This window comes from Odocoileus virginianus, chromosome 5 (genome assembly GCF_023699985.2).
Source record: "Odocoileus virginianus isolate 20LAN1187 ecotype Illinois chromosome 5, Ovbor_1.2, whole genome shotgun sequence".
Classification (NCBI taxonomy): domain Eukaryota; kingdom Metazoa; phylum Chordata; class Mammalia; order Artiodactyla; family Cervidae; genus Odocoileus; species Odocoileus virginianus.
In genome coordinates, this window is record NC_069678.1 from 51,259,220 (window position 1) to 51,277,956 (window position 18,737).

General features: G+C 36.1%; 1 protein-coding gene across 1 annotated transcript in view; it reads right to left on the minus strand.

The window, feature by feature from the left end:
* Positions 1-386: 386 nt before the first annotated feature.
* Positions 387-18,737, minus strand: part of ACADM (acyl-CoA dehydrogenase medium chain) — a 36,038-nt gene continuing 17,687 nt past the window's right edge. Inside the window, exons 8-12 of the mRNA XM_020902963.2 lie at positions 16,705-16,813; positions 11,658-11,798; positions 10,741-10,836; positions 2,584-2,832; positions 387-1,330 (exon numbers count right to left, since the gene is read on the minus strand). Coding sequence (XP_020758622.2) covers positions 1,259-1,330; positions 2,584-2,832; positions 10,741-10,836; positions 11,658-11,798; positions 16,705-16,813 — 667 coding nt within the window. The 3' untranslated portion in view covers positions 387-1,258. The remainder of the gene's footprint in view (positions 1,331-2,583; positions 2,833-10,740; positions 10,837-11,657; positions 11,799-16,704; positions 16,814-18,737) is intronic.

Consider the following 18,737-nt stretch of genomic DNA (forward strand, 5'->3'; position numbering starts at 1 on the left):
AGAGTGGACCAGAGTTCTTAAACCTGTGGAGTCTGATGGTAACTATTCTGCATTATTGTCAGAATAAGATTGAACTGTGGATGCCCAGTTGGTATCGGAATTGGAAAATAAGTGACATAAGAAATATCACCTGGTATAACATATTTTAGCAGTATTCAACGTTTAGAATTACAAAGAAATAGTAAATTCATATTTGGTCCTTTCATTATTCCATATTGATATTTTCTGAGGTATCTAATAATGCAATCTAATGAAAATATGGACAGCTAATTTATGCAGTTCAAAATCAAAACATGAATTTTTTTCCATCATAGTAAATAAATCAAGTATACACTATTAAATGAAATAATAAGACATCTTGAAAAGAATACAAACAGATACACAAATTGAAGAGATACATAACACTGAACAAATTTATTTAAGTTTATTTTTAGAATGTATGTGCATGAAATCAGATTATACACAATAGACCAAAGGTTAACCAGAGACCAACATAGTCATATAGAAATAATTTAAAGGAAACTGCATTGACTTTTTAAAACTAAGGCAAGTGAAATGTGGGCTCAGAATTATGTGGGTTCAGAATTAAAACTTTATGTAACTTCTGGTCACTGTATAAAGGGAGAATATGAACATCAAATTTTTGACTATTACTGTACAAAAGAGAAACCAAATGCTTTCCAAATTGCAGTAAAATTAATTCCTCTAACATAAGACCACTAAGTCTTATATTAGTCACTTATATAAAGTCACTGACAAGTTATTTAAATCCTAGAATATTTTCTCAATGTAAATTTTGGAACATTCTGAATACTTTATAAACCTTCTTTTCTGTCTTTGGAAAAACACTGAATTCCAAGAAATTTCTGTTGCTCTAATTTTCAGAGGTTAAAATAACAAACCAAGTGTATTTTTCTAGGTTAATGTAATTCAGGTACAGTGGAACTAAAGAAAAACGCATAACTTTAAAAAAACCAAATGTGTTACAGAAAAGGCAAGTCATAAAGTTAAACAAAAGTATAAAACTTTTGGGTTGGCCCAAAAGTTTGTTCAGGTTCTTTCATAACATTATAGAAAAACCCAAACAAACTTTTTGGCCAACCCAATACTATTAGAATCAGTTGTACAGGTTTAGTACAAGAGAACCTATGTTAAAAATTTCACTGGAAAAAAAAACCTTAAAGCCTTTCCTTTCTCCTGCAGTTTAAAAAGTACATCATATTCTAATTACTCAACAATTATTAACATGGTGATCTGGTTAATTTTTATACTTGCCAATGTGTTCACGGGCTATAATAAGCCTTTGAATTTGTGCTGTACCTTCATAAATCTGGAAGAAAAAAGTGGGTTAAATATATTTCATATATAAGTCCTCAGTATTCTATACAGTACTCTAAACTCCATTCCAATACTAAACTGAATCAAACCATACATACGGTCTATAATCTACAGTGATTCTGAAACCTGATTTTCTGAAAACCATGAAAATACATACTTTTCTAAAGATTAGTTAAAATTATTATAAGAACTCTACCAAAATTTTGGAGGACAGTCTTAAAAGGATATTAACTTTCAAAAAGTATTTGGGAAATCTAAAGTTTAATGTTGCTGAAATATTTAATCAACTTTTTTGAGCTGTTTTAGCTAGTTGTTACCTTCAGTCATTTTCTATTCTTACTCTTAAACCTAACTTTTATTTTTTGTTCCTAAGGAACTGAGTTGCTAATGAAAAAAGATGCTGGAAGGATTTGTTTTGTTCAGTTAAGTATTCCTAGAAGACAGCCCTCTCTTCCAGTTTAAACTTCTATTTGTTCAGATGTCAGAGAAAAGTAAAAAGGTAATAATTAAAGGCTCCAGGGAAGGGAGAGCATTATCAAATAAACTTGGAACTTTGGATAAAGCACAAATTATGGTCCTCAGTTTTTTCAAATCTAAATTGAAGGGCTGCACTGTCTAAATTTCTCTCTTTAACATTCTATGATTCTACCTCTTGATTTTAAATGACTAGATTTGTCAAATAATTTCCTGGGGATTGAGGGAAGTAATGGAGGAGATATTGGAGTAATTGAGGGAGTAATGGAGGAGAGAAGCATGGCTTATAAATACTTAAGATACATGTGGCATGAGCATTTATACCTTATTTACTAAATCACTACTATCTCTAAGTTTTCTTAACCATCAATTTAATTAAGAAGCCATTCTCCTCATGTTTTTTTACCTCCTAAATATGACCTCAACAGTTGTCAGTTAAGATTCAAAATAAAATAATTTAACTAGTTTAAGTGATATGCAAACTTTAAGGAGAGCAAAGAGTGGGTTACAATTAGCTAGGATGTTAAGAATTAAAGAAGGGTTATTCAGATAAATCTACATGTCTACACTATTAGCTTTGTTAGCTTGCTCACTCAAGGCATATACTTCAAAGTAACATTCTTCTTTGTGTTAATTAGTTCTAAAAATTTAGGCTCACAGCCACTTATTATGATGATTTATTATTACCTGTGACACAAAATCTTTAATCTACCATATGATTTATGAATATTATGTTCCTTAAAAATCAACCATAATCATTTTTAACATTACCTGAAAGATCTTGGCATCCCTCATTAATTTTTCTACAGGATATTCGGTATTAAATCCATAGCCTCCAAAAATCTGAACAGCATCAGAAGCTAGCTGAGTTGCGATATCTCCAGCATATGCCTTTGCAATAGAGGCATAATAGGTATTTCGGTGACCAGAATCAATTTCCCAAGCTGCTCTCTGGTAACTCATTCTAGCTAGTTCAACTTTCATTGCCATTTCAGCCAGCAAAAATGATATTCCTTGGTGCTAGAATTAAACAGAAAAAAAGTTTAAGGATATTTATTAATTTATTTCCCCTGAAACTTTTTTTAACTTTAAAAACTAATTTCAGACTTTTAAAAAGTTAAAATCTGCATCCTCCAGTGGTAACATATTACAAAACCATAGTATAATTAACATTGGTAAAATATTATCAGCTAAACTATATACTTTATTCAAATTTGGCCAAGTTTTCCACCAATGTCCTTTCTCTGTTGTAAGATATCATCCAGGATTCCAACTGTATTCAATTGTCATTTCTTCCTAGTCTTTCCAAAGCTGTTAGGATTCCTCAGTCTCTCCTTCTCTTTCATGACCTTTGTGCACATATGAAGAATACTGATTGGTTATATTTTGTAGAATGTCCCATAGTTTGGGTTGGCATGATGTTTTCTCAGGATTGGAATGAGGTTTTACATTTTTTATAAAAATACCACAGAAATTACATGGATCCTTCTGAGCAGCTCCTGGGATTTTTATTTATTTATTTATTCCATTTATTTTTATTAGTTGGGGGCTAATTACAACATTGTAGTGGTTTTTGCCATACATTGACATGAATCAGCCATGGATTTACATGTGTTCCCCATCCTGAAGCCCCCTCCCACCTCCCTTCCCATCCCATCCTTCTGGGTCATCCCAGTGCACCAGCCCTGAGCACTTGTCTCATGCATCCAACCTAGACTGGCGATCTGTTTCACACTTGATAATATACATGTTTCGATGCTGTTCTCTCAGATCATCCCACCCTTACCTTCTCCCAGAGTCCAAAAGTCTGTTCTATACATCTGTGTCTCTTTTTCTGTCTTGCATATAGGGTTATTGTTACCATCTTTCTAAATTCCATATAATATGCGTTAGTATACTGTATTGGTGTTTATCTTTCTGGCTTACTTCACTCTGTATAATGGGCTCCAGTTTTATCCATCTCATTAGAACTGTTTCAAATGTATTCTTTTTAATGGCTGAGTAATATTCCATGGTGTATATGTACCACAGCTTTCTTATCCATTCATCTGCTGTACAGTGCTGTGATGAACATTGGGGTACAAGTGTCTCTTTCAGATCCGGTTTCCTAGGTGTGTATGCCCAGGAGTGGGATTGCTGGGTCACATAGCAGTTCTATTTCCAGTTTTTTAAGAAATCTCCACCCTGTTCTCCATAGTGGCTGTACTAGTTTGCATTCCCACCAACAGTGTAAGAGGGTTCCCTTTTCTCCACACCCTCTCCAGCATTTATTGCTTGTAGACTTTTGGATAGCAGCCATTCTGACTGGTATGTAATGGTACCTCATTGAGGTTTTGATTTTCATTTCTCTGATAATGAGTGATGTTGAACATCTTTTCATGTGTTTGTTAGCCATCTGTATGTCTTCTTTGGAGAAATGTCTGTTTAGATCTTTAGCCCATTTTTTGATTGGGTCATTTATTTTTCTGCAATTGAGCTGCAGGAGTTGTTTGTATATTTGAGATTAATCCTTTGTCTGTTTCTTCATTTGCTATTATTTTCTCCCATTCTGAAGGCTGTCTTTTCACCTTGCTTATAGTTTCCTTTGTTGTGCAAAAGCTTTTAAGTTTAATTAGGTCCCATTTGTTTACTTTTGCTTTTATTTCCAATATTCTGGGAGGTGGGTCATAGAGGATCTTGCTGTGATTTATGTCGGAGAGTGTTTTGCCTATGTTCTCTAGTAGTTTTATAGTTTCTGATCTTACATTTAGATCTTTAATCCATTTTGAGTTTATTTTTGTGTATGGTGTTAGAAAGTGTTCTAGTTTCATTCTTTTACAAGTGGTTGACCAGTTTTCTCAGCACCACTTGTTAAAGAAATTGTCTTTTTTTGTGCTCGCTTCGGATTTTTAAAAGAAAATTGCCACCAGTTCAGTTCAGCTCAGTCGCTCAGTCGTGTCCGACTCTGCCACCCCATGAATCACAGCACGCCAGGCCTCTGTGTCCATCATCAACTCCAGGAGATTGCTCAAACTCATGTCCATCGAGTCTGTGATGCCATCCAGCCATCTCATCCTCTGTCATCCCCTTGTCCTCCTGCCCCCAATCCCTCCCAGCATCAGGGTCTTTTCAAATGAGTCAACTCTTTGCATGAGGTGGCCAAAGTATTGGAGTTTCAGCTTCAGCACCAGTCCTTCCAATGAACACCCAGGACTGATCTCCTTTAGGATGGACTGGTTGGATCCCCTAGCAGTCCAAGGGACTCTCAAGAGTCTTCTCCAACACCACAGTTCAAAAGCATTAATTCTTTAGTGCTCAGCTGCTCAGCTTTCTTCACAGTTCAACACTCACATCCATACATGACTACTGGAAAAACCATAGTTTTGATTAGATGGACCTTTGTTGGCAAAGTAATGTCTCTGCTTTTTAATATGCTATCTAGGTTGGTCATAACTTTCCTTCCAAGGAGTAAACATCTTTTAATTTCACAGCTGTAATCACCATCTGCAGTGATTTTGGAGCCCAAAAAAATAAAGTCAGTCACTATTTCCCCATCTATTTCCCATGAAGTGATGGAACTAGATGCCATGATCTTAGTTTTCTGAATGTTGAGCTTTAAGCCAACTTTTTCACTCTCCTCTTTCACATTCATCAAGAGGCTTATTAGCTCCTCTTCACTTTCTGCCATAAGGGTGGTGTCATCTGCATATCTGAGGTTATTGATATTTTTCCTGGCAATCTTGATTCCAGCTTCTGCTTCTTCCAGTCCAGTGTTTCTCATGATGTACTGTGCATGTAAGTTAAATAAGCAAGGTGACAATATACAGCCTTGACATACTCCTTTTCCTATCTGGAACCAGTCTATTGTTCCATGTCCAGTTGTAACTGTTGCTTCCTGACCTGCATACAGGTTTCTCAAGAGGCAGGTCAGGTAGTCTTGTATTCCCAGATAATGTGGCACTGTTATCAGGTGCTGATGGGCAAATGACAAGGACAAATAAAAGATGTTTTTTTATCCTCTACAGGTTCATAATCAAACAGGGAAAGTGTTAGTCACTCAGTTGTGTCCAACTCTTTGTGACCTCATGGACTGTAGCCCACCAGGCTCATCTGTCCATGGCATTCTCCAGGCAAGAATACTGGTATGGTATGCCATGTCCTTCTCCAGAGAATGTCTCCAACCCAGGGATCAAACATAGGTCTCTTACATTGCAGGCAGTTTCTTTACCATCTGAGCCACCAGGGAAGCCTAATCAACTAGGAGACTTAGACAAATATTTTCAATAGGAGACAGTAAGTCATCTGTGAGTTATATGGCCAAGTTATGTTATAGAATGGAACTATGTCCACCATACCTTGACATGTGAAAGTTTGAAATATGAAGTATGCTTACAACTCCGGAAAAATAAATTCTTGACCCCAAAAGAGCAGAGTACACATTCTATTTAAAGAGTTAATGAAACATTCTACATGATAGATAACATGGCAGACCACAAAGAAAGTCTCAATAAGGGTAACAAGTTGAAATCATGTCAAATGTCTTTTCTGACCACAGTGGTAGAAACTATAAATCAAAAATAGAAACAATCCTGCAAAAAACACAAAAAATGTGGAATGTAAACAACATTCTATTTAAAAAAAAAAACAATGGATCTCTTAAGAAATCAAAGAGTAAACTAAAAAAAATACCTGGAGATAAATGAAAACAGAAACATAATATTCCAAAATCTATGGGGCATAACAAAGGCAGTTCTAAGATGGAAGTTTATAGCAATTCAGGCCTTCCTCAAGGATTAAATGAATTAATGCATGCAATACTATTAGTTGAGAAGTTCACAGTGAAAAATATCATACGTGCTAGAAGTATAAAGGTTTCCAAATAGAAATTTACTTCTTGTGCGGAGCTTACATGCTAGTGAGGCAGTAAAGAAAGACAGTAGACAAAAGCATACATGATATAATGTTGGGCAGTGCTAAGAGCTATGAAGAAAAAAAAGGGAGATCTTCCCAGGTGGCACTAAGTGGTAAAGAATCAGCCTGCCAATGTGGCAGACACAAGCGATACAGGTTCGATCCCTGGGTTGGGAAGATCCCCTGGAGAAGGAAATGGCAACCCACTCCAGTATTCTTGCCTGGGAAATCCCATGGACAGAGGAGCCTGACAGGCTATAGTCCATGGCATCACAAAGAGTCAGACATGACTGAGCACACACACATCAGTCACAGTCATCATTATATCAAGTGTTTCAGGTGTTATTTTACACAGGGTAATCAAGGGTACATTCTTTATTTTTTTTTTTTTTTTTTTAATTTTTATTAGTTGGAGGCTAATTACTTTACATCATTACAGTAGTTTTTGTTATACATTGATATGAATTAGCCATGGATTTACATGTATTCCCCATCCTAGTCCCCGCTCCCACCTCCCTCTCCACCCGATAAGGGTACATTCTTTAATGAAATGAATGAGGAAGTGGATATCTGCCGGGAGAAGTAAACATAAAAACAGCAACAAAAGGTCAGTGTGGATGACAGAAGATCAGTGCAAGTACTCTGGATTTTGATTTGAGTGTGATGAGAAGATACTGAAAGAATTTTGAGCATAAGGTGGTTAAAAAAGGAGATATAAGTATATTTCTTTCTAAGTATATCTTATTTCAGTCTCAAGTCCCAAATAGTATTTCTCCTCATCCATTTTCCCACCAAGAAATGGAAATCATGGGGAAAAGATATTGCCTACTAGCAATAATAATCAATACAAATGACAGTTACTCATAAGGGATTCTTTCATATCTTCCCAAACTACTCCAACTTTAACCTGGATGGAGGATTTTGACTACACAAAGGAATAGGCAGTTATTGCCTACTATTAAGAGATTTTATCATCCAGTAATTTGTTATCAGTGTTCCTAGTTTTACTTATTGATAAGAAAAAGTACCATCCTCTGTTTTTGTCAGTTTTCTTTACCCACAGCAAATTAAGCACTATGAGGATAGTGATATAGCGTTCTCTTGAAGAGAGAAGTAGTTATAACAACAATGATAAACATGGGAGTGAACAGGAGAGCTATGATTAGAATACTATACTCAATAATATCCCTTAAAGCAAAACTAAAAAAAAAAAAAAACCCAATCTTTTTTTTTTTTTAAGTAACAGACCAAAGCTATGTATAAATCAGCTGCTTAATATCTCCTTTGTTTAGCTAGAAAAGTAGTAAGCAAAAACACACTTACTATACTTAACAGTAAGAGCCATGAGGCAAAAATATCATTCTGCAGATGGTAAAAATACAAAAAAGAATCTTTAGAGTCTGTAAGAAAAGGAACACAAAAGATTCCATTTTGAGTTGAAAATAGCCAGAAGAATATCAGACAGTTGGTGAGAAGGACCTGAAAATGATGTTATCTGTTTATGATTAAACTAAACTAATATTTAATAATAAGCATACATTTCACTAATCTGTATACATATAGCTCTGGTGACATAAATGAGCTAATATAGACTCTCTTTTGGTCCACAAACACAAAGAAATGCTTGATTTAAAAACAGAGCAAGGGGGCTTCCCTCGTGTCTCAGTGGTAAAGAATCTGCCTGCTAATGCAGGAGACACAGGTTTAATCCCTGGTCCAGGTAGATCCCTCATGCCATGGAACAACTAACCAATTGTGCCACAAATATTGGGCCTGTGCTCTCGAGCCCAGGAGCTGCAACTATTGAGTCCACGTGCCAACTGTTGAAACCTCTGCCACGCAACAAGAGAAGTCACTCCAATGAGAAGCCCGCTCACCATAACTGAAAGAGTAGACCCTGCTCACTGCAACGAGGGAAAAGCTCACAAGTAGAGCAACAAAGACCCAACACAGCCAATAAATAGTTATTTAAAAAATAAAAGCAAAATAAAACAACTCAAAGGAAAGAAAGAAATCTCCAAGGGCCTCCAAAAATTTAATCCTGATTGAGAGGCAATGACATGGGGAAGGAAAAAAATCAGACTGAGATTTGAGTCTAACGTGATAGGAGTTGGAGTTTTAATGAACACAGAACAGGAGATAGATGTGAGAATGAAAAAGATGAGGAGCTGAAATTGAGATTCTCTGCCTATAAGAACTTCTTAGCTTATCAAGGCAAGAAGCTTATTTCTTGCCCAAGACTCTGTCTGGGAGATTTAAAAAAGGAATTTCTTTTAAGCATGTAATCAATGTATACAGCTGTGGTATAGGATTTTACAAGTGGAGAAATTCATGTGGGAAAAACAGCTCTAAGAATACTGAAACCTCTGGGCTACCTGATAAAAGTACAAAAACGTGCAAAAACCGGTCTCTTGGATACTTCCACAATGCACTGAAGAAAACTAATGAATGCTGCTGCAGATAAGCTTATAAGCAAAAATTAAGACAGGAAATAACTGGTCATATCAGAGAGATCAGATGCAGCAGACCAAAAAAACAGCCACCCTAAGATGCTGGGAGGGATTGGGGGCAGGAGGAAAAGGGGACGGCAGAGGATGGGATGCTGATGGCATCACCGACTCAATGGGCATGAGTTTGAGTAAACTCTGGGAGTTGGTGATCGACAGGGAGGCCTGGCATGCTGCGATTCATGGGGTGGCAAAGAGTTGGACACGACTGAGTGACTGAACTGAACTGAAGAACTTGAAATAACAGAAAGAAAATCACAAAGTGACTATAACTGAAGCTTTATATAATTAAAAAGATAAAAAAGGAGAAAGAGAAGCTATGTTGAAAAACCAGGCCACCATAAAAGAAAGGGTAGAAGTGAAAAAGAACTAAACATAAATTCTATAAATGAAAAAAGTCATTAAATGGATTGAAGAGGAGATTAGACATAGGGTTAAAAAAAAAAAACTGAAAAGCAAATCTGAGAAAGTTATCTAGATTACAGCAAAAATAAATTACATAATTGAGGTTGAGATACAGAAGTGTACTAATCCAAGATTCATCTATAGAACACAAATTGTTACTGGACGTTCATGATACACAAAGTGAGAATAAGCATTTGTAACAATTTGATAGTGTTGTGATATTCTTATATTTTAAAAAAATGGTCCACAGTTGACTGAAAATTAAAACCTATCTTCCACCAGACAGTTGAGAACCACTGACACAGAGGGATAGAAATAGGGAGCGTCCCCTGTGCAACCAATAGTTACAGAAGGAGTTACAGAAGAGAATACAGACAATGGGGAAGCATAAATGTTTGAAAAGATAATATTAAAAAGTTCTTGAGAACTGCCTGGCAATCCAGTGGTTAAGACTCTTGAGTTTTCACTGCCCCAAGGGCCCAGGTTCCCTGGTTGGGGAATTAAGATCCCACAATACATGCTGCGTGGCCAAAAAACAACAGTAACAAATAGTACTAAAATTATTTGATTATTTGATAAGCAAGACATGAGAAGTAACATGGATTAACAGCATGAAATGGAACCCTGGATCTCTGATTTCTAAATTGTATGTCCTTAGACAAATCATTTATTCTAAACTGCAGCTTCCTGGTCTTTAATGGAAATTGTAGTACAAACAAAAAAGAGTGTACTGATGGAATTAGATAATACAGGCAGTTAAATCAAAGCAGACAACAGATATTAATAGTAGCAGCGTCTAAAGAAAATCTACTCTTGGGACTTACCTGGTGGTCCAGAGGCTAAGACTCCACATTCCCAATGCAAGGGGCTGGAGTTCAATCCCTGGTCAGATAATTAGATCCTACATGCTGCAACTAAGACCTGGTGCAGCCAAATAAATTTTTATATATACATATACATATATGCAAAGGTATTCTTAAAACCCACCCTGACACTTCCACTTCGCATTATCTTCTTGCTACCAAAGCAGAAATAAACTATTTTTTATTTAAAAGATAGTTTTCAAATATTAAGTGAAAATGAATGGTTTTACATTTGAACAAAACAAGTATAGTATTAAAATTACCTCTATAAGCAGCTTTCCAAAAGTTTTTCTCTCCAGGGCATACTTGGTAGCTTCATCCAAAGCTCTGTTTGCTAATCCCACAGCAGCAGCTGCTACCTAGCAATACATTTTACAAAGCAGAAGTTCATGTTGTCTTTAAAACACACACATAATGGCTAGTTGCCTAAAATCTAAGTTAAAGTTTGTGCAAAGAGAAGCCGACCTATACCTTAAGGCAATAAAGGGTGGGGGAAATGACAAGCATTTAAATTTATATTTTATATGAATTAAAGACTAATGGAAGGCATTGTAAGGCACAGAATTACAGCCTAGATATAAATCATTCTTTCTGTTTAACAGGGGAAAGCTTCTCACGGGAAATATTCCTAATGAGTGAGGCAAGAGGAATGAGTGATTAGCAGGAATGATTAAATTAAGTGTGAAATGCTTTTTTGTAAATCTAACAACTATAGTAATTTTGTTTATTAAAATAATTTCTGGAGAAGGAAATGGCAACCCACTCCAGTATTCTTGCTTGGGAAATCCCATAGACAGTGGAGCCTGGTGGGCCACAGTCCATGGAGATGCAAAGAGCTGGAGCAACTGAGCACAATAGAGAGCTAATATATCTCTCGGTGTTCTCCACATATTGTTGTATTAAATGAAATAAAATAAACACTTAGCAATACCTAGCAATACAGAAACTCTCAGTAGATAGTAACAGCTGTTAAATTTAAAAATAATAATAATAGTAATAATTTCTGTAATAGCAAGAATGTTGAAGAATTCTAAAAAAAAAAAACAAACCAAAACCCCTCCATCTTTAATAAAAGCAGATATTTAAAAAGAAATACAGACCAAGCAAACAATGTTAAAACAAAATTATTCAATATAATAAATGAAATCTCCTATAAAGGTTATTAAGTCATCTTACTTACTGGTGGTCTGGTTTTATCAAATGCTCCCATTGTAATTTTGAAACCAGCTCCCTCACCAATTAAAACATTTTCCTTAGGCACTCTCACATCTTCAAAGACAATTCCTCTTGTATCTGAACATCGCTGGCCCATATTTAATTCCTAATAAGGAAAACAATACATAGTATGAAACATACTTTGAGCTAGCATAAATTCTTGCTTTAAGCACTGTTAAAGACTTTAAGATTTTCTGCAATTGCCTTATATGGAGGTGGACAAACTATGGCCTGCAAGGCCTATTTTCTAAATATAGCTTTACAGAACTACAATCACACCTATTCATTTACATATTCTCTGTGGCTACTTTCTTGCTACAACAGCAGAAGTGAGTATTTGTGACAGACCATGTGGCCCTCAAAATCTAAAATACTTAAGTATGCTACATCTGGATGGATGAAACTGGAGCCCATTATACAGAGCGAAGTAAGCCAGAAAGATAAAGACCATTACAGTATACTAACACATATATATGGACTTTAGAAAGATGGTAATGATAACCCTATATGCAAAACAGAAAAAGAGACTCAGATGTATGGAACAGACTTGTGGACTCTGGGAGAAGGAGAGGGTGGGATGTTTCAGGAGAACAGCATTGAAACATGTATATTATCTAGGGTGAAACGGATAACCAGCTCAGGTTGGGTACATGAGACAAGTGCTCGGGCCTGGTGCACTGGGAAGACCCAGAGGGATCGGGTGGAGAGGGAGGTGGGAGGGGGGACTGGGATGGGGAATACATGTAAATCCATGGCTAATTCATATCAATGTATAACAAAAACTACTGTAATGATGTAAAGTAATTAGCCTCCAACTAATAAAAATTAAAAAAAATTAAAAAAAAAAAAAAAAAGAAAAAAACAGTTTGTGAAACCCTCATCTAAAGCGACGACTCACAAACTCTGAAACTGTTAACTACAAACTGTCGCTTACCCGTCAACGACAAATGGCACTCGCTGAGAGCATCTGCCAGTGACTGAACACGGGCAGTCGCCAGCTGCCTCTGCAGAGACTGACCCTGTGAGGCTGCAGCTGCTGACCTTCAACACCCCCTGAGGGAGTTCAGGCTGGAGTGAGGCACTCTGTGCTCCAGGGGATCTGGCAGAACAGGTCTTTAGGTCTGTGCTGTCATTCAGTCATGACAACCCATGGACTGGACTGTAGCCGGCCAGGCTCCTCTGCCTATGGGGATTCTCCAGGCAAGAATACTGAAGTGGGTAGCCTATCCCCTCGCCAGGGGATCTTCCCGACCCAGGAATTGAACCCGGGTCTCCTGCATTGCAGGTGGATTCTTTACCAGCTGAGCTACCAGGGAAGCCCTGGTAAAGACCTACCAGTTCTTTAGATAGTTGGATATTTTCAGGAACTGATTTCATGATCCCACAGACTCTCCTGGGAAACTTAACAGTCTTATTAAGCCACTCCTCCCTCCCATTTCCCTCTGGTGGCTCAGACATTAAAGAATCTGCCCACAATACAGGAGACCTGGGTTTAATCCCTGAGTCAAGATCTCCTGGAGAAGGGAATGGCTAGAAAATCACTAAATCCCTTCATGGTGACATTAGCTTCTTGGGACTAGCAGAAAACCTTCTGTAAAGCACTTGATTGCATTGAACACCCCCTTCACCAAAATCTTATAAATTAACGCTTCCTGACTGCCTCTTTGGAGCAGTCTCTCAGAGCTATCTGAGGTGCTGTCTCCATGGGCTGCAGTCCTCATTTTGCTCCAAATAAAACTTAACTCACAACTCTCAAGTTGTTCGTCTTTTTTAGTCAACAAAACCAATAGTAGTCTAAAGTCTACATGTACATATTACCCACAAAAACAGATTTCATTGTATGTGTGAAGAATATCTTTTTACCACAAATGTCAGTAAAAGCATTTAACATAATTTGCTTTGGAACATTTAATTTTAGTTTAATAGAGCTAGCAATGTACTGAGTAAAAGTTGAACTTCTATTAACATTTATCTCCACACCTGAGAATTAGGTGTTCTGGCATAGAATTTACCTAAAGAAAAATTAACTCTTCTAACACATACATTTCTCATAGTTTAGACAGATGTATATGTGTTAACTATTACCACAATGAAGATATTTCAGCATGCCTCAAAGTTCCCTTGTACTCTCTTAGTCAATTCCCTTATTCTACTCCCAATCCCAAGAAATCACAAATCTGATTTTGTCCACAAGTTTTTCCTTTTCCAGAATGTCATATAAATGGAATAAGGTCATCTGACTTTTCACTTAGCAGAGTGCTTTTAAGAGTCATCCATGTTGCTGCTGATCAGTATTTCAGAGTAGCATTCCCCTATATGGATGCACCATATATCCTTTATCTACTCACCAGCTGATGGACATCCCCCACTGCCCTGCCACTCCCAAGTTTTCAGCAATTATAAATAAAGCTGCTATAAACATAGGTCCTTGTTTTTATTTCTCTTGGATAAATATTTAGGAGTGCTGAGTATGTGGTAAGTGCATGTTTAACTTGATAAGAAATTGCCAGGGACATGAAAAGATACTTATCATCACTAATTATTAGAGGAATGGCAATGTAAACTACAATGGGTACCTCACACTGGTCAGAACAGCCATCATTAAAAAGTCTACAAATAAATTGACACAGCCACTATGGAAAATGGTATGGAGATTCCTTAAAAAACTAGGAATAAAACCACCATATGACCCAGCAATCCCACTCCTAGGCATATACTCTGAGAAAACTAAAACTGAAAAAGAATACACATGTATTCCATTGTTCATTTTCTGCACTATTCACAATAGCTAGAACATGGAAGCAACCTAGATGTCCATCAACAAATGAATGGATAAAGAAGTTGTGGTACATATACACAATGGAATATTACTCAGCCATAATAAGGAACACATTTGAGTCAGTTCTAATGAGGTGGATGAACCTACAGCCCATTATACAGAGTTGAATAAGTCAGAAAGAGAAAGATAAATACTGTATACTAATGCATATACACAGAATCTAGAAAAGTGGTACTGAAGAATCAGCAGTAGAGAAACAGACATAGAGAACAGACTTATGGACACGAGGAAAGGTGAGGAGAGGGTGAGATGTATGCAGAGAGTAACAAGGAAACTTACATTACCATATGAAAAACAGATAGCCAAGGGGCATTTGCTGTAAGTCTCAGGAAACTCAAACAAGGGCTCTGCATCAACCTAGAGGGGTGGGGTGGGGAGGGAGCTGGGAGGGAGGATCAAAAGGGAGGGGACATATGTATACCTATGGCTGAGTCATGCTGAGGTTTGACAGAAAACAACAAAATTCGGTAAAGCAATTATCCTTCAATTAAAAAATAAATAAAAGTCTACAAATAATGCTGGAGAGGGTGTGGAGAAAAGGAACCCTCTTACACTGTTGATGGGAATATAAATTGGTGTTACCACTACGGAAAGCAGTATGAAAGCAAAAATGTTAGTCATTCAGTTGTGTCCAACTCTTTGCAACCCATAGCCCACCAGGCTCCTCTGTCCATGGAATTCTTCAGGCAAGAATACTGGAGTGGATAGCTATTCCCTTCTCCAGGGGCTCTTCCAGACGCAGGGATTGAACCTGGGTCTCCTGCATTGCAGGCAGATTCTTTACCATCTAAGCCACCAGGGAAGCCTAGAAAACAGTATGGAGGTTCTTCAAAAAAGCAAAAATAGGGTTACCATATGATCCAACAATTCCACTCTTGGACAAAACTATAATTTGAAAAGATACATGTACCTCTATGTTACTAGTGGCACTATATACAATAGGTGAGACATGAACCCAACCTAAATGTCCATTGACAGATGAATGGATAAAGAAGATGTGGTATATATACACAATTGAATATTCCTCAGCCATAAAAAGAATGAAATAATGCCATCTGCAGTAACTTAGATGGTCTTAGAGATTATCATACTAAGTGAAGTAAGTCAGAAAAAGAAAGTCAAATACAATACGATATCACCTATATATAGAATCTTGGAATAGGAAATAGCAACTCACTCCAGTATTCTTGCCTGGAAAATCTTATGGACAAAGGAGCCAGGCAGGCTATAGTCCATGGAGGTCATAAGAGTTGGACGTGACTAAGTACATATGTGCAATCTAAAATACACGACAAATGAACATAACTACAAGACAGACACAGACTCCCAGACACAGAGAACAGACTTGTGGTTACCAAGGCGCGTGGTGAGAGAGGGAAAGATTGAGAGTTTGGGATTAGCAGATGTAAACTAATATATACAGAATGGATAAACAACAAGGTCCTGCTATATAGCACAGGGAACTGTATTCAATATCCTGTGATAAACCATAATGGAAAAGAATATGAAAAAAAAATATATATATAACTGAATCACCCTTCTGTACAGCAGAAATTAGCCAACATTATGAATCAACAATACTTCAATGATATATATATATATATATATATATATGAAAAAAGAAATTGCCAAGATAGTTATATCCCCTCAATGTTTTGTTTTAAAAATTTTCAAACCAACAGAAGAATTGCAAGAGGAATAAAATGAATACCTATGTACCTCTGCCTAAATCCACCAATTTTGGCATATTTGCTTTATTTCTGTGTTTTGTATGTATATATAACTATTAGCTATAGTATTATTTGTTGAATTATTTGAGAGGAAGTTGTAGATACCATGACCCTTCTTAAGAAAAAAATATAATCTGGTTTTTAATAAGCAGGATGAGAAGCAGGAGCAATGGGAATATAGACAAACTGTAAACATATAGAATTGTATATGCATACAAATTGTATACAATTTGGCCACTCTTTCAAATGACTTGAAATAACTATTCTCAACTTAAAAATCTTCAGGAAGGATTATTTTACCTGATAACATCAAATGCAGCTTTATTTTTATTGCAACTTAATACAAACAAAATGTTTTCAATAAAGGAAACTGAACTTAGTAATTTTTAAATTTATAGTTAAAACAATGCTGGAGGCCTTAGTCACTATAAGTACACATTTACCTTTCTTCCAATCTGTATTCCTGGGGTGTCTGCTTCCACAATAAAGCCAGTAAAGGCTTTACTAGCAGGAGCCTTAGGATCCGGATCAGAACGAGCCAATAAAAAATACCTAATAAACATGAAGATAAAGATAATGGTATTAGCAGATAACAACATACAACATATGATGACTCCCATCTCAGTTAATCCTCCCAACAATTGCAATTATTATTACCCCTGGTTTATAGAAGAAATGAAGCATCAGAAAGATTTAAAAGCTTGCCCAGGTCATAATCTTATGATGTGGCAGAGCTAGTATTTCAACCCACATCTACTTCTTCTCTATTAATAATATGGAATTTAACTTTTTGTTGTTGTTTGACAAGTAAAAATGCCTCATATCAAGATAACATAAAGTATGTATGTGTTGGAACTGTCACTTTTTCTTTTCCAAAACTAGTTTTGGACAAGCTATTTAGAACAGTAGGGCAAATGGGGCTGCCTATGAAGAGCAATGAGATAGAGACCCCCATGGTCTGACTACTGTCCTCTTTATGCAGCAAAATCAGAGTTTCTGTTATAGTTGAATTATTATGAATATCTGCTACATTCTCTCTTCAGAAGAATTTTTCCCAGAAAGATTTAAAAATGCACCATGAGGAGAAAAGGCAAAAACATCCAAATATCCATGTAACCCATGTTCTAAATAGCCTGGAATAGGAGAATTTTAAAAATATTCCTTAAACAACAAATTTATTTTCTGTGCTTAAAACTAATAAACTATCACTCATTCTACAGCTTTACTTAATAGTTTTAAAAAGTAGTAAAAACTCTTTTACAGTTTCATATTTTACCTGATTTGTCTTATTACATGAGTTGTACTTAATGAATTCTTACAGTTGTGAAAGTTTCTAATTGCATTGGATTTCTCTCAACTTGTTACACTGTAATCATTTCTTCATTCTTTTATTACTTGATGATATTATGATAACTTAAAGATAATGATATATAGCAATCCATAATGTTGGACACTCATAGTGATGGACATATTTAAAAGAGCAAACTCACTCTTGGGAATAATGCTTTCCTTGCCAAAAAATAATGCTGAAAGAGCACACATATATATATTGAATCAGAATTTTTGCAGACAAGGAAAGATAGTCCATTTTTAGTTCATTTTTCCAATCAGCAGAGTCCTTCCTCTATAAGCTTCTATTTATATACTTGTAATGATGAGTAAATACATTTTCCCATGACAACTTACATATTGGATAGAACAACTATCGAAATGTTTATCCTTATGCTGAGCTATACTCTACATTTGTCTCACTTTCATCCATTTATTCTAAACTGGCTTTCTGAAGCAAATGTATGAACCTAGTCGTCTTTGTATGAGACATTATTTCAAAAATTTTTAAATTCTTCCAGTACAAATCTAACTCCTTTATTCTTTACAGGACATGTTTTCCGCCTTCACCGTAATGAAGAACATTTACTTGCTTCTGAATTTATTCCATTTTGTCAATGCCTGTCTTAAAAAGTGTTTCCTAGAACTGCTACCATTTTTTCCTGCTTGTTTGACGCTATACTTCAGCAAGAAACTACATTCACTTCTTAAAGGCAGATACATCAGATGGTTGATTCCTATTGGCCCTTTCTTCATATATTTTTTCACAAACAGTGCTATCAAATATGTTTTCCTTCAACATTTTATATTTATACAAGTGATTTTATGACACTGTTGAACTTCATGTCACTATTTTTGTACTTACATATTTGGGCCTTTTAGATTTTATTAAAGTAAAATTCTGTCCATTCTAAAAGATAATGCTTATTTCTCAGGATTAGAGAAATGTGCTATTCCAGTGAATTTCCTTTTTCCCTCAGAGTCTTAGGGGAATGGTTCTAAGGAGGTTCTGGTGCAGAGAGTAGGTGTAGTGAGCCAAGTAGATGGAGCTCTAGCTTTCCTAATTAGATTCAACCAGAGCAGGTGTTTTTGTTTTTTATTTTACAAATTAAACTTCTGAGACAATTTAAAGAAATAACTCAGGACT